The sequence below is a fragment of the Cicer arietinum genome, chromosome 6, assembly GCF_000331145.2.
Source record: "Cicer arietinum cultivar CDC Frontier isolate Library 1 chromosome 6, Cicar.CDCFrontier_v2.0, whole genome shotgun sequence".
NCBI classification, from domain to species: domain Eukaryota; kingdom Viridiplantae; phylum Streptophyta; class Magnoliopsida; order Fabales; family Fabaceae; genus Cicer; species Cicer arietinum.
Window position 1 is genome coordinate 2,596,241 of NC_021165.2, and position 26,481 is coordinate 2,622,721.

The 26,481-nt window shown below is 28.4% G+C and overlaps 3 protein-coding genes and 1 long non-coding RNA gene across 4 annotated transcripts; 3 read left to right on the plus strand and 1 right to left on the minus strand.

The window, feature by feature from the left end:
• Nucleotides 1–4,736, plus strand: LOC101501508 (LEAF RUST 10 DISEASE-RESISTANCE LOCUS RECEPTOR-LIKE PROTEIN KINASE-like 2.3). The gene is made up of 3 exons (XM_004503321.4): nucleotides 1–862; nucleotides 3,177–3,212; nucleotides 3,380–4,736. The coding sequence occupies exons 1-3, from the start codon at nucleotides 76–78 to the stop codon at nucleotides 4,537–4,539; spliced, it is 1,983 nt and encodes a 660-aa protein (XP_004503378.1). The 5' UTR covers nucleotides 1–75; the 3' UTR covers nucleotides 4,540–4,736.
• Nucleotides 4,737–9,760: 5,024 nt separating this feature from the next.
• On the plus strand, nucleotides 9,761–16,475 carry LOC101501824 (phosphoglucomutase, cytoplasmic). Its single transcript, XM_004503322.4, has 19 exons — nucleotides 9,761–9,897; nucleotides 10,057–10,143; nucleotides 10,611–10,692; nucleotides 10,910–10,965; nucleotides 11,520–11,633; nucleotides 11,801–11,863; nucleotides 12,709–12,828; nucleotides 12,942–13,042; nucleotides 13,304–13,363; nucleotides 13,470–13,569; nucleotides 13,670–13,827; nucleotides 13,908–14,003; nucleotides 14,272–14,335; nucleotides 14,419–14,500; nucleotides 14,598–14,770; nucleotides 14,853–14,929; nucleotides 15,599–15,731; nucleotides 16,002–16,118; nucleotides 16,204–16,475. The coding sequence occupies exons 2-19, from the start codon at nucleotides 10,063–10,065 to the stop codon at nucleotides 16,273–16,275; spliced, it is 1,749 nt and encodes a 582-aa protein (XP_004503379.1). The 5' UTR covers nucleotides 9,761–9,897; nucleotides 10,057–10,062; the 3' UTR covers nucleotides 16,276–16,475.
• Nucleotides 16,476–16,665: 190 nt separating this feature from the next.
• On the plus strand, nucleotides 16,666–17,203 carry LOC140920909 (uncharacterized). Its single transcript, XR_012163566.1, has 2 exons — nucleotides 16,666–16,805; nucleotides 16,891–17,203. It is a non-coding gene; the product is annotated as an uncharacterized lncRNA (long non-coding RNA).
• A 6,071-nt stretch (nucleotides 17,204–23,274) lies between these two features.
• On the minus strand, nucleotides 23,275–26,038 carry LOC101502572 (pectinesterase). Its single transcript, XM_004503324.4, has 2 exons — nucleotides 25,090–26,038; nucleotides 23,275–24,234 (listed from the first exon to the last, which is right to left on the minus strand). The coding sequence occupies exons 1-2, from the start codon at nucleotides 26,036–26,038 to the stop codon at nucleotides 23,543–23,545; spliced, it is 1,641 nt and encodes a 546-aa protein (XP_004503381.1). The 3' UTR covers nucleotides 23,275–23,542.
• Nucleotides 26,039–26,481: the final 443 nt, after the last annotated feature.

The following is a 26,481-nucleotide window of genomic DNA, read 5'->3' on the forward strand; positions in this document are numbered from 1 at the left end:
TGCACTTTTCTTTTGTTCTCTCCTTAAATACCTTCTCTCTTTTCTTTTTCATCTCAAAATCACTTCCATTCAATAATGTCTATCCATTTCCCCTTCATTGCATCCATAATATTCTCCATAATCTTTTTCTCAACAACTTTGCCACAATCCAACTCACAAAAAAATGATACCTTCTCTATTTGTAGCCAATCCTATTTCACATGTGGAACACTCACAAACGTGTCTTTTCCTTTTTGGGGAACAAACCGACCAAATTTTTGTGGAAACAATGAATTCAAACTCACTTGTATGCATAGTCAAAACACTACCTCTATTCAAATCGGTTCACAAAAATTCAATATACTAAACATTAACCAAACATCTTCTACCATGAAAATGGTTAGAACAGATCTTGTTTATGATTTTTGTTCTTCAAATTTCACCAACACTTCTTTGAATGGAAGTCCCTTTACTTTTCTTCCAACCGTTCAAAATGTTACTATATTCTACGATTGCCCAATTGAGAATAGTTCAATAGTTGGAAACATACAAAAATTTACTTGTGTAAAAAATGGTACCAATAGACATGCTTTTTATTTGATTAATAATGAAACTAAGATGCAGGGTTGTGGTGTTAGTGTTGAAGTTCAAGTTTCTAAGGATGTTGTTTGGGACAGTGAGGGTGGAATTGGTGCTCTGAACAAAGCCTTGGATGAAGGGTTTGATGTGAAGTATGATGAAGGTGTAGGGTGGTCTTCTAAGTGTACAGTGTGTAGAGAATCTGGAGGAACATGTGGAACTAATCAGAATGATTCTGCTCAGTTTTCTTGTTATTGTCCTGCTGGAAGTGGAACTCATGCTGCAATGTGTCCTGCTCATAAAAGTATGTCTTTTTTTCCTTTCTTCTCTAGTTCTTGTATTGTTGTTTAAGTGTGTGAATGCCAAAGTATCTTGCTAGTTTGTTAAATAATTAACCTTGTTTGATTGGTTTGTGTATGTTTGTTTACCTCAGTGTGCAATTTGATAAATACTAAGATAAACATTACTTCAAACACAACAACCTTAATTCGAATTCATCACTTCTATTCATTAAAAGCATTTTTTGGATGGTGGTAGAGAATTTTAGTTTGAATGTCGCTCCAACAATAAATGATCAAACATTTTTTTATAGGTTAATATTAGTAGTTAGTTTATTTATTAGGATGAGGTGAAAAAATTTGTATTATATTTAAGGATTTATTTCTGAAACTCTTATATATAACTCTTTTAGTGTCTCAACACAAATTATAGGACTACTTTTTAAAAAATATCATTAATAAAATTTTATTTATGTCTTCATCGAATTTTAAATATTTAGATGCATTTTTCTTAGAATCAGATAAGTTGAGACAAAAGGAACATTTTATAAAATAAAATAAAAAATATTAGTACTCTTTTTCATTGAGTATTTATTTGCTATAAGACTAGTAACATAACCATTTGGGGTAATAATATAGATCCCATTTATGAATTGGATGTTGCATAGTATATCTAAGTTTGTAAACTAATATTAAAATTTGAAAGAAACCCGTGTATCAAATATTGTTCCAGAAAGAAAGAAAAATCATTCTTCAAGCAATATCTTAAATATAATAATTGAGTGATTTAGTACTGTTAATATTGACTTTAATAGACTAGTGTCTAAACTCTAGGGATTAAATAAATGCACCATGTGTGTCGTGAGATAGACTAGAAACCTAAAGAAAGGGGTATTGGTGGCAGTGATTGTTATAAAAACCAATTAAATTGTAACACATAATACACTTTTTGTTTTTTTAACATAATGACTTGACTTGGACGTTCACCTACCAATCCTTCTATTCTCTTCTTTAAAATTAAAAATGAAAAGTATGGGTAGTTGTGAATAATAATTCGTAGAGAAGCATCAACATAGATACATAATTGACACTAAAGAGCACACATTACTTGACTATAATTGACACTTTTTTCCGCAACGTTTGACCTTTCATTACCTTCATCCGTAATTTAATGGTATCCCACATGGAAAGAAATTTGAACACAACATATATATATATATATATGATGGCTGTTGTAGACATGTCTATATGTAACTAACTAGCTGTCATATGTTAGACACAAAAATCAAATAACAAAATTTCATGATAATTTATAGTTGGTTAACCCAATTTTTTATGGCTAATGTGATAATATATTACAACTTATTAACTATTGTATGAATACCATTTTAAATATGATTTATATTTGAGCTTCTAAAAATTATGATTAATAACGTTAATTTTTTATTAATTAAATTGAATAGATTATTATTGAAATGTAATTATATTATTATATATTTATTAATTATCTATGAACTATAATTAATTATATATTTAAATCTTCATCTAAATTATTGTCAAAGTTTATTGTCAAATTTGTGTATTAAAATATTATTTCTCAAATATAAATTGATATAAAAAACAATATGATTTAAAAAGTGAATCATTTTTTCATTTGACAAACTGAGGTCTAGATCTCCTACCCACTCTAAAAAATTTCGAATTCTAAATCACTCACTTTTTTTTTCCGCCTCTATATAGGTTCTAGATGCCAAGTCAGATATATATTCATTTTTCTCATACCAAACAAATTCATACTTATAATATTTTAGTTGGCTGATTAATTAATTATAATAATTAGTTAGTTATTTTGTATTAATTAGTTTTTTTATCTAAGAATATTTACATACTACAATGATATCGATTGTAGAGTCAAAAATATTAGAGCTTTATATGGGAGGGTGATTATAAAAACATATTATCTCTTCATTTTTGTGGATTTAATTCAATAAATTATATTAAAATAAATAAATATTGTTAAAATATAACAATATAAAGTTAATGGTGAGACATATGTAGTAAATTTTTTGAAGTGTTGAGTTAGAGTGAACTGTGATTATTAAAGCATATAATTAAAAAATTATTAAATAAATAATATGTACATCCGAAGCCAATTTAAAAACTCAACTTAAAAAGTTTCCTCAGACTCTAATTGACTAAGTTTTTGCAACTAATTAATTATCTAGTATCAATATTATTCAATTGAATTTTTTTATATTTCTCACCTATTAATGACATAAATAATATAATATAAAGTTGTAAACCATATCAAACAAACACTAATATAGTTTTTCATTTCAGGTGGAAAGAAGAGCAAAGTGTTGAAGCTGGTTTTAGGTACATTTTTTTTCTGAAATATATTACTTCCTTATTAAAACATGTATAACAATATAATACATTTAAATTTATCTCCTATTAAGATTATATTAGTAGAAGAATCTAAAGCATTCTAAAATGATTTGCAAGTATTATATAATCCATTAATGTTAATATTCTCCTGACAGGTTTCGTAGCTACTGGAATGTTACTACCTCTAATTGCTGTAATAATATGTCGAAACAAAGCTAAAATATGGAAGATTATATTAACACAATTCAGCAAAATAACAAGGAACAATCAACACATAGAAGCCTTCCTTGAAAGTCAAGGTCCTCTTAATCTAAAAAGATATAATTTCTCTGATATAAAGAAAATGACTGAATCTTTCAAAGTTAAACTCGGAGAAGGTGGTTATGGTTCTGTATACAAAGGAAAATTACTCAATGGTTGTTCTGTTGCAGTAAAAGTACTTAATGAATCAAAAGGAAATGGAGAAGAATTCATCAATGAAGTTGCAAGTATATGCAAAACATCGCACGTTAATGTTGTCACTCTTCTCGGATTTTGTCTTGACGGAACCAAAAAAGCTCTCATATATGAGTTTATGTCAAATGGTTCCCTCGAAAAGTACATTTACAATCACAACAAAGAATCTGAAACGATGAAAACTAATACCTCATCGTTGAGCTGGGAGAATTTACAACAAATTGCAATAGGAATAGCTCGAGGACTCGAGTACTTGCATAAAGGATGCAACACTAGGATTCTACATTTCGACATAAAACCACACAACATTCTTTTGGACGAAAATTATCGTCCAAAAATATCCGATTTTGGGCTTGCTATGCTAAGCACAAGAGACGAGAGTATTATTTCAATGTCGAATGCTAGAGGGACAGTTGGGTACGTAGCTCCTGAAGTTTTCAACAAAAGTTTCGGAGGCGTTTCACATAAATCTGATGTTTATAGTTATGGAATGATGCTGTTAGAAATGGTTGGAGGACGAAAGAAAAACGTTAACATTGTAGAAGGTAGTCGCTCGAGCGACTTATATTTTCCGCATTTGGTAGTTTATAAGAAGCTTGAGGAAGGAAGTGATTTGGAAGTGGATGGAATAATGACAACAGAAGAAAATGAGACAGCTAAGAGATTAACTATGGTTGGTTTGTGGTGTATTCAAACAATTCCATCTCATAGACCAACGATTAGTAAAGTGATTGATATGTTGGAAGGTGGCTTGGAATCTTTGGAAATGCCACCAAAACCTGTTATGTATTCTCCTCCAAGATCAATACCAGAATTTTCTACTACATCAAGATCATTGGATAGTGAAGTGTCTAATTAATGTTGGTTTGTGTTATTTCAAGACATCAAATGTAATATTTATTGCTTGAACATTTCATTCATATAGTTGCATACATACGTACACATATTATTATATCAATCAGTTTATGTATGTTTGTGTATCATTGATTACTTTTTGTTATATAATATGCTTTGTTATATAAGTATATCAATTATGATTGATTACTTTTTGTTATATACTAAGCTTAAGCTTCTCTGCCTCTATATTAATTCGTATAATATTTGAAAGCACGAAACGTCGTAAACTAGAAACCACGATTTGAGTTATCTTTTTTTTTTTTGTTTCCGAATATTTTTAGAGGTTGTGTTCCGTTGTACTTTACGATGAACATACTTGAAAATTGTAAGTTTTCATCGTTCTATATTCTTCGAATCAAGACTTTATTGGCCACGGTTTCTTATAATTTCGATCTGAAAAACCTCTCAATCCAATTAACGATTTCGAAATATTCCAAAGGGCTTCTCTTAATCATCGTTTTGTGATCATTAGTCTTGAGTTTTGTCTAGTTTCGTGAGCTATTCTGCGAGAATGAATCTTGCGGGTTATCGCGACCCGGTTCTGCATATCCGGGTGAAGAAGATGATATAGCGCGTATCCCACACGCGGTTCTGAACGCGTGGAGGCGCGCGACACTGTTCATATGTCCAAATTCAGTTTTTCTTAACTATTTAATTTCCTGATTATTTTTGTATATCTTTTGGAATTTTTGGACTTCTCTAAATATTGTTATTAATTTATATGTATTTATTTGTAATTTTATATATTATCATTTTTTTTCCTAAAATTGTCGAAAAATTTCCTTAATAATTTTGTGACACTTTAAATACCCAACTCTCATTATTAATGTGTCGTTAAAGATTTGATTTTAAATTTATTTTTTATGAGTTAATTTGACATTCTATTTTAGAATAAAATTATAATTTTATTTATACTCATAATATTCTTATGTATTTAATTCATAAATATTTATATTCTTAATTTTTGGTATTTTAAATAATTTTTTTAATTTCTTATTATATAGTCTCGGTTAAATATGATAGTTGTACACTATTTTAAAATAATATATTCTCAAGATTTGTGCTTAAAAATATATTTTATAAATTCTATTGGTAACACTAACTATATTATTTTAGGTTAAATTTTATTGATTATTATACTATTTATAATGTTCATTTGTTTAATATTTAAAAAAGTGATTTTGATTTTTTATTTTAAAAATGAATTTTATGAATTTTTTTTTTAAAAATAGTAGAATTATTTTTTAGATTCATTCGTTATCAATTGAAAAAAGTAATAATCATTTAGATATTTGGTATTAGAAATTTTAACATTATAAGAATCACATATTTTTTAAAAAAATATGTATTTTTTAAAATTGATTTTTATGAAAAGTTTCTTAAAATAGTTTTTCAGTTTAATATTTTTTGAAATTTTATTATCCAAAAAGAGCTGTAGAAAATAGAAAATATATGAAATATTTAAAATTATATTTTAAGATAAAATATTTAAACAAGTTTGATATTTGAAGTTTTATTTTTAAATTCTTTTTTAAAAATAATATAACAAAATGATAAAAATACTATAAAATCATTTTCAAATAAATCTTAAATAAACAGGTCTATAATATATTTGAATTTACATTTTTTGTTAGCTAGTTATTTTTTATCATCTTCATCAGTAAAATATTATAAATTATTTATGATTAATTCTTAAGACAATTTAAATTTTATTATTCTTGTATTGCGTTAATATTAATTAAAGTTTCATATTTTGATATAACAATTTACTCTTAATTTATAAGTGTTCAAAGCAACGCTACATAATATCTCATTTAAAAAATAATTAAAATTTTATAACTCGACATACAAGATAAATGTACGAATATCACACTCTAAAAAGTTAGTCGCAATTTAATTATTTATCTTTTTGTAATTAATTATTATATAATTCTATAAAGAAAAATATGTTTATGAAACTTACTACTTCTTTTAATTTTATAACATATACATTTATGTATAAAAGTGAACTACAATTTAACCTTTATATTATTAAAAAAATCTGACAAAAACATTCAACCAAAAGAAAACAAATAGCTATTTCCTCTTTTACAATACATAATTATATAACTATTCCTTTGATTGCCTAATGTTCTGGTATGGTGATTAAATTATGAGAAAGGTTAGCAATATAATATTTTACGTATATTTTTTAACTCCTTTTTTTTTGTATTAGTTAAAATTATATGGATCCTAAAATCATGTAGATTATATATAAATCTAGTAAAACTTATATAAATTTTAATCAATATAAAAAAACAGATTGAAATGTATATTAAATAATGTACTATTAATAATATTATTAAATATATATATTTGGATCAGCATCGTAAGTTGGGGAAAAGGGCTTTTTATGGTAGAAGGGGAAAGGGCTTTATTAATGTAGTTTGGTACATCACTATAAAATGGAATAAACCTTTCTGATGTTGGAATATTACCAAATGAACGGATGTGGTACGTGGGCACGTCACGTGCTCACTTGAGAGAGAAGCAAAGTCACGATAAGAGGGATCGGATCCTATGCGGTGGAAGTTTTTTGCACTAGAATCTCAACCACTTACTTATCATACATGCATGAGGTCAAAATATTCAAGACAAATTGAATGGTGAGATTTTTACTGGTATAATGAAAATTTCATCGAACAGAATCTGCACCCCTGTAAGAGATTGAATGCTCAAAGTAAATTTATAAATAGTTGTGGCTGAGAAAAAATAAGGAGATAGAAATTCTATTTCCCAATCTATTCTTATTTAATTGTCATCATTATTTAGAAAAAAAGTTTTTATGAAGCTATCGTTTTTTAAGTTTGTTATTATATCAATAATATATTTATTTATTGTATAGAAAAATGTATAGAATAAGATAATAATTAATTAAGATATTGTAAGAATAAGACAGCTAATTTAATTTAAATGATAAAATTTATTAATTTTATTGATAAATACAAATAATCTTAAAGCAACAATTAAAAAACAATAAAGTTAATAGATCTTATAAAGAGACATCTTAACATATTATATTTTTAGTTATTTTAACTCACGACTATGAATTCAATAATATACTGTTTGAATATGTCAGTCCCTCTTTTATTACTCTTATTGATAAGATTAACAATTACAATAATGAGTTCGATTATTCAATTTTACTTCATAGAGAATTGTTTTATATTTGCACTAATTATAATTCGACTGTTGTAATAAAAACAAACAAATATGGTAGCTCATATTGTAGCTAGAGTATTCTTATTTCACATTAGACCTTCTATCTTTTTACAATTCCTAAATCTATTGGAACGTTGATTATAGAATAAATGCAATAAAAAAAAACATGAGTGAGAATATTCCACATCTAGAATTAATTAGTTAATTAACTCATATTTATTGATGTACGTACCTATTTCCTTTAAAAGTAATAGTTTAATATGTATCCACTATTAATAGAACAAATTCTACATTCACATTCAACATAAATAATTTGTTAAGTTGTTATTTTCTGATATAAGTTACAATTATGTGATGAGATGATAACTTCTATTAATTGTTGATTTATAATTAATTTACACCGACATTGCATTATTATTTTTCTAAAAAATAAAATATTTTTTATATTTACAAAAGTGGATGTATTACCAAGTGACACTATTTTAGCAAATATAATTAATTGTTGTCGTATAAAATCTCATGCTAAACTCATTTTGATTTAGCAATTATAATTAATTATTGTCATATAAAAATATACTAAACTCTTTTTTATTTTGGCGAAGTTGAATTTGTATTGTATCGATATATTCTATCAATTTTAATGAATGAATATAATTTGTTTTTTAGTCATGAATAAATTAACACGATTATTTCTTTAGATTCAATTTTTTTTAATAGACTTAATTGCATTTTTGACTCGTCAATTTTCACCAAATCTTATAACTGGTTACCTTTATTTTAAAATTTGAATCGATCCCTCTATCATATTTTTTAACTAAAAAAATTGATGATTTTACATGTCGTAACACACAATCTCATAATATTGAATTATGTGACTATCTTAATTATTTATATATTATTAATTAAATTACAAAAATTGATAATTTAATAAATTAAAAGTGAAGGTTTTAGAATATTTTATTGCAATTTAATGAGTATTAAACATTCAACATTATCTTATCATATGTTATGTCATTAGAAACATGTTACATCATCATTTTTTAATTAATTTTTTTGAGAAAGTGACAAAAACTGTTGCATTTTAAAATAGTGGATCAATTTTGCAAATTAATTTAAATAGATGGATCAAAATTATAATTAAATCTTTTGTATTTATACCAAAATATATTACCTCAATTCTTAATTATAAGTACCTATTGCTTTTATTTTTTACTCTTGTTAAGAAAAGTTGATAGGGTTGTTAAATTGTTTATTTTATGTGTTAATATTTTTAAAATAATTGTTGTATTTGAATGTGTTAAATTCAACTTTTTATATTTCAAGATAAATTAATAGTATTAATAAAAGATATATTTGAGAAAAATAAAATGCATCTAATAAAATGAAATAGTACTTACATCTACTGACAAACTTTTTTCCAAAAAATATTTATAATTAGAGACAAATGTAGTATAAATTTTCACATTATGATTTAAAACAATATACATTTTTACGAGTAAATATTAATAAGTGTTTGAGATGAGTCAATTACCTCATAAATATGGACAAATATTATCCACAAAGGAGTTTCTAATAAGAATAATCAACTAAATATTTTTAAAAAATTTAAAGTGAAAGAATAATGCTTCAATTTAATATAATAAAGATTTTAAAATTTATTAAACACTAACAAAAATTTATTTATATTTATTTCCAATGATAATCTACCAAATTATCATAAAAATATAAAAAGTTTTAGAATTCATTAATGTTGATTTATAGATAACAGAAAATGATGCAAGAAGTTCGTAAAGTAAAAGCAATTCATGATCTCATAATTACAGTTCAAATGATAAAAATTGACGAGACATTAATACATTGAGTTACATATTCAAATCTGCACTACGGTTCCTTGTATTTTACGTGTCGAATTTAATTAACTAATTAATTAACTCTCATTTTTTATATATAATTAATTAATGATATTGCAATCCGTGGTTTAAATAAAATAAAGCGATACTACAAAATTCCGAAACCAGCAAAGACAATTGCTTTAAATTCCTCTTCGTCGCACAAACATAATCTCAAAGTAAATAAATTTTGATTATCTTTTTCTTCTGGAAGCTCAACTCAACACAAGGTACACACTCCTCCTTCTTTCTCTCATCGTTCCCCTCGCCCCCCCCCTCTCTCTCTCTCTCTCTCTCTCTCTCTCTCTTTTTCTTCTCCCTATAAATAATAACTACCTCATCTCTCTCATCTCTCTCTCTCTCTCTCTCTGAAACTTCTTCTTCATCAGGTTGCGATGGTACTCTTCAATGTTTCACGCATTGAAACCACTCCCTTCGATGGACAGAAGCCTGGAACTTCTGGTCTCCGCAAAAAGGTTACCGCATTTCTCTTTTCATTTCCTTCTTCCACACTCTTCCTTCATTTTCATTTCTTTTTTATTATTCTTGGATTTTTTTTTGTTCATGATTATGTTACTAGATCGTATCTTGGAATTAGATCTTATTAATTCGATCTGTTTTTTCGATTCAGACCTGCATCTGATTTTTATGCTTTTTATGATGATTTCATTGAGTTGTGATTAGATCAGAACTAAGCTAGAGTATATGTATATGTGCAGAGTTCTCATGTTCACATCAAATTTCATATTCATTTTTGAGAAATGAATGACTAATTGATCACCGATTTGCTTTATGATTTTCATTTGGAACCACATTGTAATTTGAATTTGAATCTAAATCGAATGCATGTTGCAAAATCAGTATCGATAGGATTGGGTTGTTGCTTCTCTGTCATTTCTTATTTCTTGTAGAATCTAATAATGGATTGGATGGATCTTTTCAGGTGAAAGTATTTGTGCAACCTCATTACCTTGAAAACTTTGTTCAGGCATCATTCAATGCACTAACTGAGGAAAAAGTTAGAGGTTGGTGTTCATTCATGTTTTGTTCTGCCTCAAAGTCATAACAATGAAATGAATACACCTTTTTTGTCCTAACAGAAAAATATCAGCATTCACCATATCTTGTTTGTCAAGATAAATCCAAAATGTTTTTTTGGAAACCAACTTCCTTTTTTTGTTTCAATTATACTGCCATTCTGCATTTGTGGGGTTTTGAGAACTGTACCTTTCATCTTTGTAGGTGCAACACTAGTGGTTTCCGGCGATGGCCGTTATTATTCGGAACAAGCTATTCAGGTACTTTTAGCTTATATGCTGTTCTAGCTTTTTAATGTAGTCTTCTTGGCGTCTAAAGTATCTGATTTCTCAATTATGCTATTCAATCCTTGTAAATCGATACCATCTTCTATGTGCAAAACTTCTCATTTGCATTGCTTTGATGCATGCCTAGGTAGATTTGTTTGATGTTGTCGCTTTGAAATCGAGCTTCTTGGATTTAACTTGATTAATACTTTCCAATTCATTAACCAGGCAGGCATTTTGACTAATCTGATTGCACCTCTTGTGGTCTTTTGGATATAAATTTTGGTTCTTGAAAATGACTATAATGTTCAATTAAACGAAAAAGTACTAATTAAAGATTATAATAATACAAAGATGGAAACCAAAATTCTACTTTCCAGCATCAAAGTTTTGTGCTCCTGAAAAAGAAACTTGTTTCTTTAGCTTACTACACCATTAATTTATGCATCTCTTTACTTGTGACTTTTTTCTATGAGGGGATATATGTATCTTGCTGTACATCTCATGTGTAAATTTAGTAGATCGTTAATGATTTTATGAATCTGTAGATTATAACTAAAATGGCAGCAGCAAATGGAGTAAGACGTATTTGGATTGGTCAAAACGGGTTGCTTTCAACTCCTGCAGTATCTGCTGTTATACGTGAAAGAGTTGGGGTTGACGTAAGTCATGTCTTATGTAATTTACTAATCCTCATTCTTCCTTCTCTCTTTGAATAGAGTTTTTTTTTTTTTTTGTCCAAGATAGTCCATGGTTTAGCCTTACAAGGGAAGATAACAATTTTTCTCCTGAATTAGAGAAAGATAGTGATAAAAAATGTTATTTACAGGGATCCAAGGCAACAGGAGCATTTATACTGACAGCAAGTCACAACCCTGGTGGTCCTAATGAGGTGAGTACTTCCATACCTTATTAATGATTATTATGGTGATAACTGGTATAGGGATTTAGTGGGTGAATCTCTTACATTCTATTTCTAAAGTTTGAACCGAGTTGCCTGACATTTAGCCTGTAGCTTAGCCACTTCAAATATATGAGATTGGCTTACATTTCTTGAATGTACTTCACATGGATCGTGGAATTACATGATAAAACATTTGTATTCTTCCTTCGTTTTTATCTTGGATGATGTGATGACAAGTGATAAGACCTATTTACTCTTTTCAAATTCCCCATAAACTTTCAAAATGTCTTAAGGTAGCTAGTGGGGGGGTCTTAGAAGATAACTGTTTGTTTAGTATGATCTGTGTTCTTTATGCTGTGGTGAATCACATTTCAGTTTTGGATAATAAAACGATGCTGAAGCTGAACATAGGAAATAGCAGTTTCTTGTATATCAATAAGACATAACATAAAGTTAATGAAAGGTGCATTTAGTGTTATAGAGCTCCAGCCATGATGGATTTAGGAAATGATCGGACTCATTGTGGATCTAATGTAAGTAGCCTTACTTTTGCATTTGCAAGAGAGGCTAACTCCATGTCTCAAAGTCATGACCTCTAAATCATTTGGCTCCAACTTCAATCTTTGTGTTGAGGCTCTGCTTCGCATAACATAATAAGATGAAAATTTTCAAAGGTGATTGTGTTGAGTAGATGGATGTTAGGCTAGGTTAAATAAATAGAATCAATTACTTGACTCAGATGCAATTTTCTTGTATGATATTATAGTGAGACCTTGTTGCATAGAAAACCAACTCTAAACGATTGTTACTGTCGATTGGTTTCCATTATGCAGGATTTTGGGATTAAATACAACATGGAAAATGGTGGACCTGCACCAGAGGGAATTACTAACAAAATATATGAATATACAACAACGATCAAGGAGTACTTCATTACTCCAGATCTTCCCAATGTACTGCTCAAAATCTGGCTACAGATTTTCCGTTATCTTTATTTATCTAATTAAAATTGCTCTGTAATTCATCTACCTAAACCTTTTTCCCAATCATCAATTTGTTTTTCCAGGTGGATATCACCTCAGTAGGTGTCACAAACTTTACAGGGCCTGAAGGACCATTTGACGTTGAGGTTTTTGATTCAGCAAGCGATTATATAAAGTTGATGAAGTGAGATATTTTATAGAATTGACATTGTCTTCCATTCTTCATTTATACAAAAGAGCTTTTTGGAGATATTCTTAAATTGGTCATGCTGCAAAAGTTTGTTTTAATAAATATTATCGCCTTTTTCATTCGAGTATTCAGTTTGGAGTCACTTTTGAAGCAGTTTCTCTTGAAGTTATGATTTTTTTTCATAAGATAGTCAAACGTTCTATCTACACATGTGCTTCTACCGACTCAATTCTCCCTCTGTTTGAAATTTTGCAGGTCAATTTTTGACTTTGAATCTATCAGGAAACTGCTGACATCTCCGAAATTCACATTCTGGTATCTTTTGTGAATGCTGTTTTAAATTGTGATATAGAATATTCTTATTTTTTGCTCTATTCTTCTTCCCAAAACATAATGGTATATTTTTGCAACTTTATTGAAGTTATGATGCCTTACATGGAGTTGCTGGAGCTTATGCAAAGCGTATTTTTGTGGATGAGCTTGGAGCACAAGAAAGCTCTTTGCTGAACTGTATACCAAAGGTCTTATATTCTTATGGATTATGCCAACAATAAGCTTTAAGTAGTCTGAGTTATATAGCAATGCCAACTTTTGATTTGTGGATCACTTTCTTGGATACAGGAAGACTTTGGAGGGGGACACCCAGACCCCAATTTGACATATGCAAAAGAGTTGGTTGCTCGTATGGGATTGGGAAAATCAGAATCACAAAACGATCCCCCAGAGTTTGGTGCTGCTGCTGATGGTGATGCAGATCGTAACATGATACTTGGTAAAAGGTAGTGAAGCCCTTAACTTGTGATAAGTGTAAATATTTTCTATTTTTTGCTTTGATTTATACTTACCTCTTGTTTGTTAGGTTTTTTGTCACTCCTTCAGATTCTGTGGCCATTATTGCTGCAAATGCTGTTGAAGCAATACCGTACTTTTCTGCTGGCTTAAAGGGAGTTGCCAGGTAACAATCAACTGTAATTATTTAGATAGTTGATGCAAAAGGGGTAATTATGTGTTTTTAGTAGGACAATGAAATAAAAAGGAATTCCATTGAATTTTTAATACAAAGACATAGTTATAACTATTGGTATATATTGTCCCACTGGCCCAGAGTTATTTATGTGTTATTGGTTCTTGAGCTTATTTCCTAGCAATTTGATCTTTTGAAACTTGACCTGTTGGCACTTTTTTTACAAGTATATACCAACTTTAGCTGTAAATTTTTGTAGGAGCATGCCGACCTCTGCTGCCCTGGATGTTGTAGCCAAGCATTTGAATTTGAAATTTTTTGAGGTATACTATTTCTAATGTCTTGAAGTGTGAAAATGGCCACTAATTGCTTTTAGACAGTTATTTAATTTATTAATAAAAGCCAGGTCCCCACGGGTTGGAAGTTCTTTGGTAATTTAATGGATGCTGGAATGTGTTCAGTTTGCGGTGAAGAAAGTTTTGGGACTGGTATGTGTTTGCTACTGCATTGGGAAGAGCAAACTACAACTTTTAACCTTACTCAGACTTCTTATTATCTTGTGATTGTTATTGTGTTTGTGGATAGGATCCGACCACATTCGTGAGAAGGATGGAATCTGGGCAGTTTTGGCTTGGCTATCTATACTTGCATATAAAAATAAAGATAAACTTGAAGACAAGCTTGTAACAGTTGAAGACATTGTTCGCCAGCACTGGGCTACTTATGGGCGCCACTATTATACTCGATATGACTATGAAGTATGATAGAATTACATTTTATCCTACTTTAGTACAATATCTTCTGAAAACCAGTTAACCTGATCACGTTCCCCCCTTGAAGAATGTCGATGCAGGTGCAGCAAAGGAACTAATGGCATATTTGGTCAAACTGCAGTCCTCACTATCAGAAGCTAATCAGTATGTTAATATTATTACTTAAGCCTATTTTAATTTTGAGATTGCTTGCAATATACATTTCCTTCTGATGAAGTAAAAGCTTTTCGAGTCTGACCTAGACTAGCTTGTAACCTTTAAATATAAGGCATTAAATAAGAGCTTTACACAGAAAAAAAAACTTCTAACCCATGAACTAAAAACGCAAGCAATCATAGAATAAAATCCTTGGCAACATACAAGCAGACTGCTCCAGGAGTGTTTACCTATAAGGAAACATGGAACTCATTATCCAAATAACCTAGGTAACTAGCACTTCCTGAATAAACATACCAATGGCGATGTCCTTGATGGACAATTCCAGAAGTCTTTTTGAGCTTTGTTGCTGCACCTGCACTTTTAATGTGTCATCGTGCTTCAGATTACCTCCAGTGTCGAGCCTCTTTTCTGTCTAACCTAAGCGCCCAGGTGGCCATATCAGCTGCTTTTGACGATGGTTTGTTTGTCATTGTGGGGCCAGTTTGAAAATAGACATTGGTAATTATTTAGAACTACATCCAAAATTAATTAGTTGATGGACTTGGTATGACAAATCTGTATGAGTTAATATATGAGTATGCGTCCTAGGAATAAATAGGAGAGTATATATGGTTTCCTCATGAATTTAATAAATTTTATTTGCTGTCTTTGTAGGATTATTAAGGGGGTAAGGTCAGATGTTTCAAATGTTGTCAATGCTGATGAGTTTGAATACAATGATCCTGTGGATGGTTCCATTTCATCACATCAAGGGATCCGATATTTGTTTGAGGATGGATCACGATTGGTAAGTTTACTGATTATTATTATTATTTTTATTGATGAAAAGCTTACTGACTACTTGTTACTAGCTTGTTGGGATGGAAAATGCAGGTGGACTTAAAGATTTGAATTTAGCATTGTCTTGAAATAATTGTTAATATCAGTTCACCTTTTTCAAGTGGATTTAATGCGGACTTTTCTTTCCATTGATACATTCACTTTTTCCTCCATACCTCATTCTTATTACAAGATCTGCTAACTATTTTATTTTCTCACCTTCACTTTACTTCCCTAGATCTTCCGTCTCTCTGGAACTGGATCAGAAGGTGCTACTATTCGACTATACATTGAGCAATATGAGAAAGATCCATCAAAGATTGGGAGACTTTCACATGAAGCACTTGCTCCTCTTGTAAGATGCTTACAATAGTTTAAATATAAATTTCACTGCCAAGCTTGTAGTCATCCTGACTGGTTGAAATATATCTTAATTATAGGTGGAGGTTGCTTTGAAACTTTCAAAGATGGAGGAATTCACCGGTCGATCTGCTCCAACGGTCATCACATAAATGCATACCTCATTGCACCAAGCAGTCATTTCTTATTGTCTGTCAACATTTCCATTCCAATGTTACTTTTATGAGTAGCCAACCTGTACTGTTGGTTGTTTTCAGCCCTTTTCTAGTAGTATGGGCACTTGAGTGGAATTTGTGTTACTTTAACTAAATTTTGTTATGCTAAATAATTTGAAACTGCCGTGTGCTGATTATACTTGTTCTTAACATAAATATTTCCTCATTTGTTGTAAAGATTTGAATTTAGCATTGTCTTGAAATAATTGTTAATATCAGTTCACCTTTTTCAAGTGGATTTAATGCGGACTTTTCTTTCCATTGATACATTCACTTTTTCCTCCATACCTCATTCTTATTACAAGATCTGCTAACTATTTTATTTTCTCACCTTCACTTTACTTCCCTAGATCTTCCGTCTCTCTGGAACTGGATCAGAAGGTGCTACTATTCGACTATACATTGAGCAATATGAGAAAGATCCATCAAAGATTGGGAGACTTTCACATGAAGCACTTGCTCCTCTTGTAAGATGCTTACAATAGTTTAAATATAAATTTCACTGCCAAGCTTGTAGTCATCCTGACTGGTTGAAATATATCTTAATTATAGGTGGAGGTTGCTTTGAAACTTTCAAAGATGGAGGAATTCACCGGTCGATCTGCTCCAACGGTCATCACATAAATGCATACCTCATTGCACCAAGCAGTCATTTCTTATTGTCTGTCAACATTTCCATTCCAATGTTACTTTTATGAGTAGCCAACCTGTACTGTTGGTTGTTTTCAGCCCTTTTCTAGTAGTATGGGCACTTGAGTGGAATTTGTGTTACTTTAACTAAATTTTGTTATGCTAAATAATTTGAAACTGCCGTGTGCTGATTATACTTGTTCTTAACATAAATATTTCCTCATTTGTTGGCTAATCTTTTCTAAATTCTTTCATTTTCTCTCCTCCATGGTTTGACTTTTCTGCCATGTTTTGGAGGAAGATGGATTTTCCACCAGCTAAAAAAGAAATGAAGGCTAGGACCGGCTGTTTCCTTGCACATAATGTACTTTATTTTTGGATATATCAGTCGTCTCAAATATAAATTCATTTTCGAAGGCGCTACCATGATCTATCATTAGGTGCTGTGCTACCACTGTATCATGAACTTTGGAAAAAAAAGACTAATTATCAACATCACTTCTAAAAAGGAGGTAGAGCTTAAAAATTCACTTATAGTATTCGTCTATGGTAATGAATGAAAACGTGTTACCCCCCTAACAGTGGAAAGAATGTCTTAAATTGATAAAGCTAACTTTTTTAACTTTTTCTCTCACCCTCAATGTTTACAAAAATCTCCAATAGGTGTTTGGGTTGGTCAATTTAGAGTTGTATAAGGTGTATAGGGCCTTTTTCTTCAACTTTTTATTATCCGTCATTCAATATAAAAATTTTATAAAGACAAATCTTGTCCTTTTTTATAGGATTTTTATCGAAAATTTTAGTGTATTAATTATTTTATAATAAAAAATAGTTCTATTTTTTTAATCAATAAGTAAGGAATAAATATTATGAAGAGTAAACTTAGACAAATAGTATTAATCATTAAAAAATTTATACTATTACTGACTTTCTTAACTCGTAATTTTGACAATGTGTCATATTTCGGGATGGAGGTATATACATCGATAATAATTGACAGACAAAATGTATCAATACGATAACCGTCTATCCTAGATATCCACAAAAGCTCAAAACATTTACAATGTAGCAAATAACTTTTATAGTTAGAATAGTATTACTTTTTCCTCTTTATTTCTTTTTTAAATTTTGTATTTTTTTTTATGGAATTAGCTTTGTTAATATGTCATTATTTGACATATAGTTTGTACATGCGAACATATAAAATTAACAAGAAATACAAAAAGACTCCATGACTCTTGGATGCAATCAACCAAGTTTTAAATAGTTTTTATATTTTCAAAATTTATCCTAAAATACATTTTATAAAATTTTAATATTTTTTATCTTAATTTATCTAAAGACTTTTCCAAATAATATTTTTTGTACCTTTTTAGTGGCATACAATGTATTCTCTTTGGCAGAGATAAAAAGAGTAGGAAAAGAGTGAAACATACATGTAATATAAGATTATATGATATAAAAAGCGAGTTAAAATAAAAATACAGTTTATTTGAAGAGTAACTTTTGTGTCAATTTTTTAAATGGTTGATTACAATATTTAAGAAAAAGAAACACATATTAAGGGTATGCTTGATTCCTTTAACAAAAATTGTTTTTTAATTTTTAAAAATTAAAATTAAAAAACATTGCTAATCAATTTTTACAGAAGTGTTTTTTAAAATTATTTTGTATCTATTGGTTTCTAAAACTAACAAAGTAAAATAGATGAGCGAGGTTTTATTTTTTTATTTTAAATTTTAGTTTTGCTGACTAAAAACACGAAAAATTGATAAATTTTCATTAATAATAATTCTGTAATATTGTACAACTTGAGAATATAAAAAACTCGTATTATTATTTTGTTCAATATTCATAAATAATGTAAAAAAATTATTGTAATTTCTTTTGATAATTTTTTTTGGTGATTATAAATATAATAAAACATACCTGATGTGTAGAGATGTAAATTAGTATTTATAAACTCATGAATAATATGTCATCTGATATTTATTCTATTGGATAAAATATTACTATTGTCTTTTTTATAATTCATACCCATACAATTAAGATTTAAAATAAGTTGAATTGAGTTGAGTTTAACTCAGCTCGACTCAATAAAAATTGATTTAGTTTGAAACTCAACTAAAGTTGGATATGAAAACTATTTTATAGCTTGAAATCAACTCAATCTAAACTCACAAACAACTTGATTTAACTCATTAGCTCAAGTCACAATAATTCAGATTTTTTTTCACTTAATTGATTTACATTTTTATTTAATATAATGAATTTTATATTTTAAAACATTTCAAATTTTATTTAATCTAAGATATAAGATATTAAAAGAGAATGATATTGAAAAAGGAAATATGTATGAAACAATTTTTTATTTTTCACTTTCTAATAATATTTTAAAATATAACATGTACCAAACAAATTTGATCATTTTTCCATCTCTAAAACAATTTTTAAAAATAACATTATCAAACATATACTCTTTGTTTTTATTTCTTGAAATGAATTTTTAAATTTGATTTATAAAATAATTTCAATAACTAAAAAATTAAAACTGTTTCAAAGAGGATCTAAGGAATCAACCAATTTTTATTAGGTTTGGAAAATAAATAAATAAAATTTTAAAATTATCCTTAGAATACTTTGAAAACATAAATGCATTAATTATGGCATCACAAATAGGAGTGGAAAAATTTAAATTAAATTAAGAGTATTATAAAAAAAAATTTAATATAGTAAAGATTGTTGAAAATTATTTATATTTTAGACAGTCTAATTTTTTTGTTTATATTAAAAATCAGAAGCAGTATATAGTTAATTAAATTTAGTGGATGATTAATGATTACAATATGTGTCAAATTTATTGATCATTGATGTCGACGTAACTTCATTAACTATGAATTTAGATTCCATTAATCATATATGTCAGATATTCAAATTTATATTTATATGTAATTGAACACATAAAATTGTGTTAACCATATTAATTATATATGAAAAATTAATTTTTTCAATTATTTAAAATTTGTTTTTTTTTTATAAAAGACTAAAATAATAAATTTATTGATTAATAGCACTACTCAAGCATAAATAATGCTCAAAGTAGTTATAGAAACATCAAGCATCCAGTGTATCAAATCAAGGTTTAACTATTTAAATTGGATCAACCACTTAAAAATTGGTTGCAAAAGTTGTCTAAAGTGGTTCTACAAAAAGGTGTAAAATAGGACTTTTGTTATTATAAATTACTAACTTTCACTGTTTAAAAAAAAAGGTTTATTACTAGCTAGCTAGGTAGAGCAACTAAAAAACAGCTATATCTCAGAAATGATAAAAGGTGGGGCCAATGGGCCATGGTTGTTCCTTATCACTGATTACTACCCTTCATTTTCCTTTGTTTTTCATAACCGTAGTTATCGTACTAACTAAATCCATTAACTAAATTAAATATTACTATTATCACAAAAGAGATGCTAGCTTAATTATCAACAAAAAAATAAATAAAAATCTCCACACTTGACTTAGCTTGAGCTAGCTGTAGTTTCACATCAATCGCTATTGTGTTTATCGGTTCCATGCAACTATCACAAATTACAATTAAAATGTTAACATCAACTAAAAGACAAATATCTAATTGTGTTTATATGTATAGCCAAACCATGTTAGTAGTTAATTTCCATACTAATCAATATTCTTGTTAATTAATTACCTGTCAACTAGATAATGACATGTTTATTCTACCTTTACATCTCCTTTAATCTTACATGTGAGGTGCTGAATTATATCGATATAATCATTATTCCATGCAATTCAACTTATTTTACATCAATCCATGTCTTACGGAACAACAACAAGAAAAAACATCCACGCATCTTCCATTTAAGATCAAATTAAACGTGTTTTGACCATTCTTGAAAAAAAAAATTACTAATACGGAATCCAGCATAGTTGATGATTTTAAATCTTAATCATATAATTATTCAAGTTAATAATTAGTGATTTTTTTATTCATAAAATATTAAAAAATATTTGGTATACATCTATACACTAATTCTACACTTTGAGATAGATATAGTTAAATATATTGATGGTAATAGAATATAAAAAAAAATTATATCAAATTACATAAGAGGTAAAAAATAGGAGATAACTTTTATATCAAATTACACACACACAAAAATGATACAATATAGTAGATATAAAACTGTCAATTTTACAAATTTATTAATTATTAGTCCCAACCGACATATTGGAATGACAAAAAACTTCATAGTTTAAAAGACCCAAAAAAAGGAAGTCCCTAATACTAAAAAGTCTCTAAAATTTTATGGGTTTAGGTGGATCTATGCACTCACGTTTTCAATAAACAAATATTTACAATTTTTTTTTCTTAAAATTTTTTTGATTTGAAAAAAAAAATTGATTTTTTCATGAAAAATAATTTTTTATTTATTTTACCTATAAACTTTTTTGAGAAAAAAATATTTTAGATTTTCTTTAAAAAAAATTCTGATATTTTTTTGAGAAAAATAAATATAAAAAAATTTTCAAAAAAAATATATCAATTAACAAAACATTGGACCGATGAGCCCCTCACACAAAAATATATCAACTAATTTCTATCTAAAGTAAGTAACTTATAACTTATTTTATATGTCTAATATGTAAGAGGTTGGTGGAAGAGAAAATAAAGTGTTAAATAATTGTATAAAAATAAAATATATATATATATATATATATAAATATTAAAATTGTAAAATATTTTTGGCTTTTATTATCATAAGCGGTCCACTTCAATTAGTTTTTCTCTCAATATTTTAGACTTAATTATCAGATGCTTCTTAAGTAATTTAAATGAGTAAAAAGAGGGTTAACAAGCGACCACTTAGAGTCTGTTTCTTATAAATTATTTTTAAAAATAATATATATTTAATTATTTTTTGTTTTCATTTAATTGTTATAATTTAAAAAATATATAAAAACTACTTAAAATGAGAAAAAAAATTATTTTATAATTGATATTTTTTGTTGTAAAAATGTGAATTTTATTCCAGTAGAAAACATGAATCAATTTCTGTTTTTTTTAAAAAAATTTGTAATAAATAATTTTAAATTATTAAATATCAAAATTATTATTTTTATACAAGTTTCTGATTATAGTCCACCATGTATTTATCCATGATTTTGTTTTTCACGAGTTCTTTTTTGTTTGGGGTGCAAATTCCACATGTTACTTATGTTTGAGAAACTACGTGTAAGGATTTATCTCAACTGAAATTCTCACTGTTATTCGCCACATTGTAAAAGAATGTGAAGAAAATGATTTTGTTATCTCAGTTAATTCAATATCAATTATTCTATTGTAAAGAAAATGTGTATAGACTGTCGGCTGTTTTTTTTTTTTTCCATCATACTTTATTTTCATATTTTTGTTTTACTCTAATCCTTGTAATTAAAATAAGAAAGATAAAGCCTTAGCGTCTTGAGAACCGCAAAAAATTTATTTCTTGATTTCCTATTCAATTGACTTCTAGAAATATTCTTATTTGCTTTATGAACTGTTAGAAACTATTTCATCCCATTTACATTTTTAATGATCTTTAGTGTCGAGTCCAAAGCTAATAACCGATTATTTTCAAAGTAATTAAATTATATTTTTAACATAATAATTTAAAGAGGAGAGAGGATTATATATATGCACAAACATATTTTTCATGTGATAACTCTCTTTTCTAAATATTTTGAAACTGCATATATATTAGGATGAAACATTATTTAAACCCTTCTTCAGTTATTTTCATTAGATCAATCAATTCATCTTATCAATTACTACTATAATATACTTCACAAGAATCTAAATCGACCATAGTTATACGAGCTTCATCTTGTATATCTTATCTTTTGAACTTGTTTTCATGTATCTAGAAAATTGATTTTTAGTATATAAATTAATGTCAATTATCTTAAGCCCACTAAATAATGGCAATTATCTCTTTATACAAGAAACTTGACTCTAGCTAAAAGTAGTATCCTTTTAGCTAGTGTTCTTCCTTTTTTAAATATGTTTTCATGTATAAGAGTACTTGAAGACTTGAATTTAGCTCATAAAGGTATATACTTTGATATATTTCATTATATGTTGTTATCAATTTCATTTTTCTTGCCGGTGCTAGATATTTTTCACGAACAACATTTATTAGTGGACCTAATGTCGAATTAGTTGTGCAATTATAAAAGCAACCAAATATATATAAAAAGTTAGTAAACAAATGCAATAAAATGACGATCGATAAAAAAGAGATATATAAATAAAAGAAAGTGTTGAATAAGTATATTATTGCTAAAAGAAAATATAAAGTACAATTAAGTAATCAAAAGAAAAACACTTAACACTATTTAATTATACAACCTTATCGAAACTAAAAGTAATAACAATATATATGCTTATATATCTATCTTCATCTATCTATGTATATAGATAACATTTTGTTTTTTTCTCTACCCTCCCTTTTGACATACACGGAAATGAACACACAAACTATAAGCATCTTATGCAACAAAATATTTACTTGAGTTTTCACAAACCTGCATCAAACGGCACACCAGTACTAGAAATCCAAGATCCACCAGCCAAAAAATTAGAAACAGAAAATTTTGCAGCCTCAGAAGACTGAGTAATAAGATGAAACCCTGGCCATTGAACTCGTCCACCGGTATTAGCACCGGCACCAATATTCATATACTCACCATAATAAAGTGTACTCAAAGCAAAACCACCATTCCATACAGACCAACCTTTAGGATTAATCAAACCATCAAGATTACTTTTCATAACAACAGTTCTTGAATATTTTTGCCACGGTCTTCCAAGAAATGTTTTCACTGAATTCTGAACCGGTTTTAAATCATTTGAAGCAGTTATTCGACAGTTATGAATAATAATACCGGTATTTTCATTTGGATCTGTTCTTGCTTGTGCCGTTACAGTGTTCTGTTGGTTCCCCATTGGTTTTCTAACAAAGATGTTGCAGTTTTGAAGGACTGTAACGGCGTTACCAAAGATGAAATCAACGGTTCCGTAGATGTTACAATCACGGTAGAATTGACGTTGAGCGTAGACATATAATGTGTCTTGATAACCTTTGAAGGCGCAACGATAAAATACAGAGTAATCGGCGCCAGAACGTAGAGCCACTGCTTGATGATTTTGTGGTCCGGCTGTGTTTTCAAAAGTCATGTCCTTTGCTATGAAACCATCACCCATAATACCTACAATTATTATTCTCGGTTAGAATTTTTCAAATTATATAAAATTATTATTCAATTAGACAATAATTTGTTGATTTATATTATTCTTTTTCAATAATAGAAGATATAAAATTTGATGTTTTTATTTAAAAAAATATAAAAAAATAAAATTATATATATCTTTTACAGACAAATTAAATACAGATATATATGAAAGATGAGAAGGGATGGATACTCATTTTAATATAAAGTAAAAATATATCAGCCGGCCATTATGTTTTGTGAGCTAGAATGATGTTAAAAATGTGATGGTTATATATATGATTTATAGTTTTATAATAATTGTTATAATATCTAGTGGTGTTTTTATTTTTTTGTTTGAAATGGTCTTACAAATATATAAAAAGTTGAACAAAAAAGTCTTTATTATGAAAGTGGAAACTAATTATTAAAAATATATTATTTTTATTAAAAAATAGGGACCAAAAAGACTTTATTTTGTTAGGGACCAAAAGAAAAAAGTTATTAATTTGAAAAAATGATATGTTTTGAGATATTTTTATATATATGCAAAATGAATTTAATCGAGTGCAAAAGTTATTTTTATCATTATTTCATTGTTGAAAATTAAGAATATGAGAAAAGAAGTTTGTGATGTACGCTGATATATGGTCCGTATACAGAAATAAGTACTATGCCTGTCCCTGTCTCCAATGGAGTCAAAGTGATATTTATAATGTTTATTTAATTCAAACTTTGTTTTTATATTACTTTACAATTACCATTCCATGCATTGATCATATTATTTCTCCCATGCAAATAAAAAAGAACTATAATAATTTTATGTATGAGTAATTATGAAATTGAAGAACTTACCAAAAGTAGCTGAACGAAAAGTAGTATAGCCATGTTGAGCATTGTGATTACTAGTAATAATTGTTGAATCCATTCCATCTCCAACAATCATTAAATTCTTCACTGTTTTTTTAACATCAACATTCTCTTTATAAACACCTCTTTTCACATAAACAACAACTCTTCCTTTTCCTCTTAGTTTTGCAGCTGCAGCAACACCCTCCGATATTGTTTTGTAGTTTCCACTTCCATCTTGTGCCACAACAATATCAGCTTCAATTGTTTCTTGAAGAAGCTTTCTATCTGAAAATGAAACCCAATTGGGAAATCCATCTGATAATAACCTTCTCCCTCCATTTTGTTTATTGGTCGATGACGATGACGATGACGAGGACGAGGTCGAGGTCGAGGACAAAGAGTGGGACGAGGAAGCTATGGTGTTAGTAATGGACAAGGAATTGCTAAGCAATTTAGAGAAGTTACTTAACATGGATGGAAAGTAGTTTAGTTGAGAGGGAAGGTTAAAATCAATGAAACCATTTTGGCAAGTTTGATGGTTGGTAATGGAAGCACTTTGCCAAGTTAATTTGTCATTTATATTGTTTGAGTTTATTGAGCGTTTGAGTTGATAAATTGTATCCTCATAAAGCTCTAAACAATCCTCCCATGCTGACTTGGCTCTCTTGTCTTTGAAATTATTATTTAATTCCATGGTTGACACAAGTTTGTGGGCCTCAATGGCTTGCTCCATGGTGACCTTAAGGGCCATATCATGGAAAGAAGAAGAATCTAGGGTTGATAAAGTGTTGGTTGTTGTGGTTCCAATGTAATGGTTACACACATGAGGGTATGGTGTTTGATTGCATGATAATTCTTTGCCATGCACAAACAAGAGAGAAAAAATAAGAAAGTATGCAATGCAAAAGTTGATTGAGAGTTTGTCCATATGAGAAAATGGTATATTGTTCATGGTATTAAAATATTTTTCTATTTTTTTTTTTTTTAATATGGGAAGAGCTAGCTATCTTAAGGAATGAGTATAGAGGATTGATTTCTTAGAAATATATTTGGTTTTGGATGAAATTAAGTGCAAAGGAATGGTGCTATATATAGGTCAAGAGATTTGTCTTGGTAGGCCATAAAGGTATACTAATTTGTGGGTATTAAGCTTAGGATGAGAAAACACATATTATGCAAGGTTTTAATTACATTTCCGAAAGTTCTTGGTCGTGTTATTTGGTAAGTCATGCACAAAGTTCACGTGAAATACAATTTAAGCATTTTCAAATATTCGTCAATTTAAATTAAATATGAGACTTCTTAAAAATAAAAATTTAAATGAAAGACAATAAGAAAAATAACCTTCTAATTTATATTCTTATTATAGTCAACTGAAAACTTTATATTCCTTTT

Coding starts and splice junctions, on each gene's coding strand:
- LOC101502572 (XM_004503324.4), bottom strand. CDS start 26,038: ATGAACAATATACCATTTTCTCATATGGACAAACTCTCAATCAACTTT. Junction 24,235..25,089: donor TTTTCGTTCAGCTACTTTTG/GTAAGTTCTTCA, acceptor TAATAATTGTAG/GTATTATGGGTGATGGTTTC.
- LOC101501824 (XM_004503322.4), top strand. CDS start 10,063: ATGGTACTCTTCAATGTTTCACGCATTGAAACCACTCCCTTCGATGGA. Junction 11,864..12,708: donor ACCCTGGTGGTCCTAATGAG/GTGAGTACTTCC, acceptor TCCATTATGCAG/GATTTTGGGATTAAATACAA. Junction 14,771..14,852: donor ATACTCGATATGACTATGAA/GTATGATAGAAT, acceptor CCCCCCTTGAAG/AATGTCGATGCAGGTGCAGC.
- LOC101501508 (XM_004503321.4), top strand. CDS start 76: ATGTCTATCCATTTCCCCTTCATTGCATCCATAATATTCTCCATAATC. Junction 863..3,176: donor AATGTGTCCTGCTCATAAAA/GTATGTCTTTTT, acceptor TTTTCATTTCAG/GTGGAAAGAAGAGCAAAGTG. Junction 3,213..3,379: donor AGTGTTGAAGCTGGTTTTAG/GTACATTTTTTT, acceptor TTCTCCTGACAG/GTTTCGTAGCTACTGGAATG.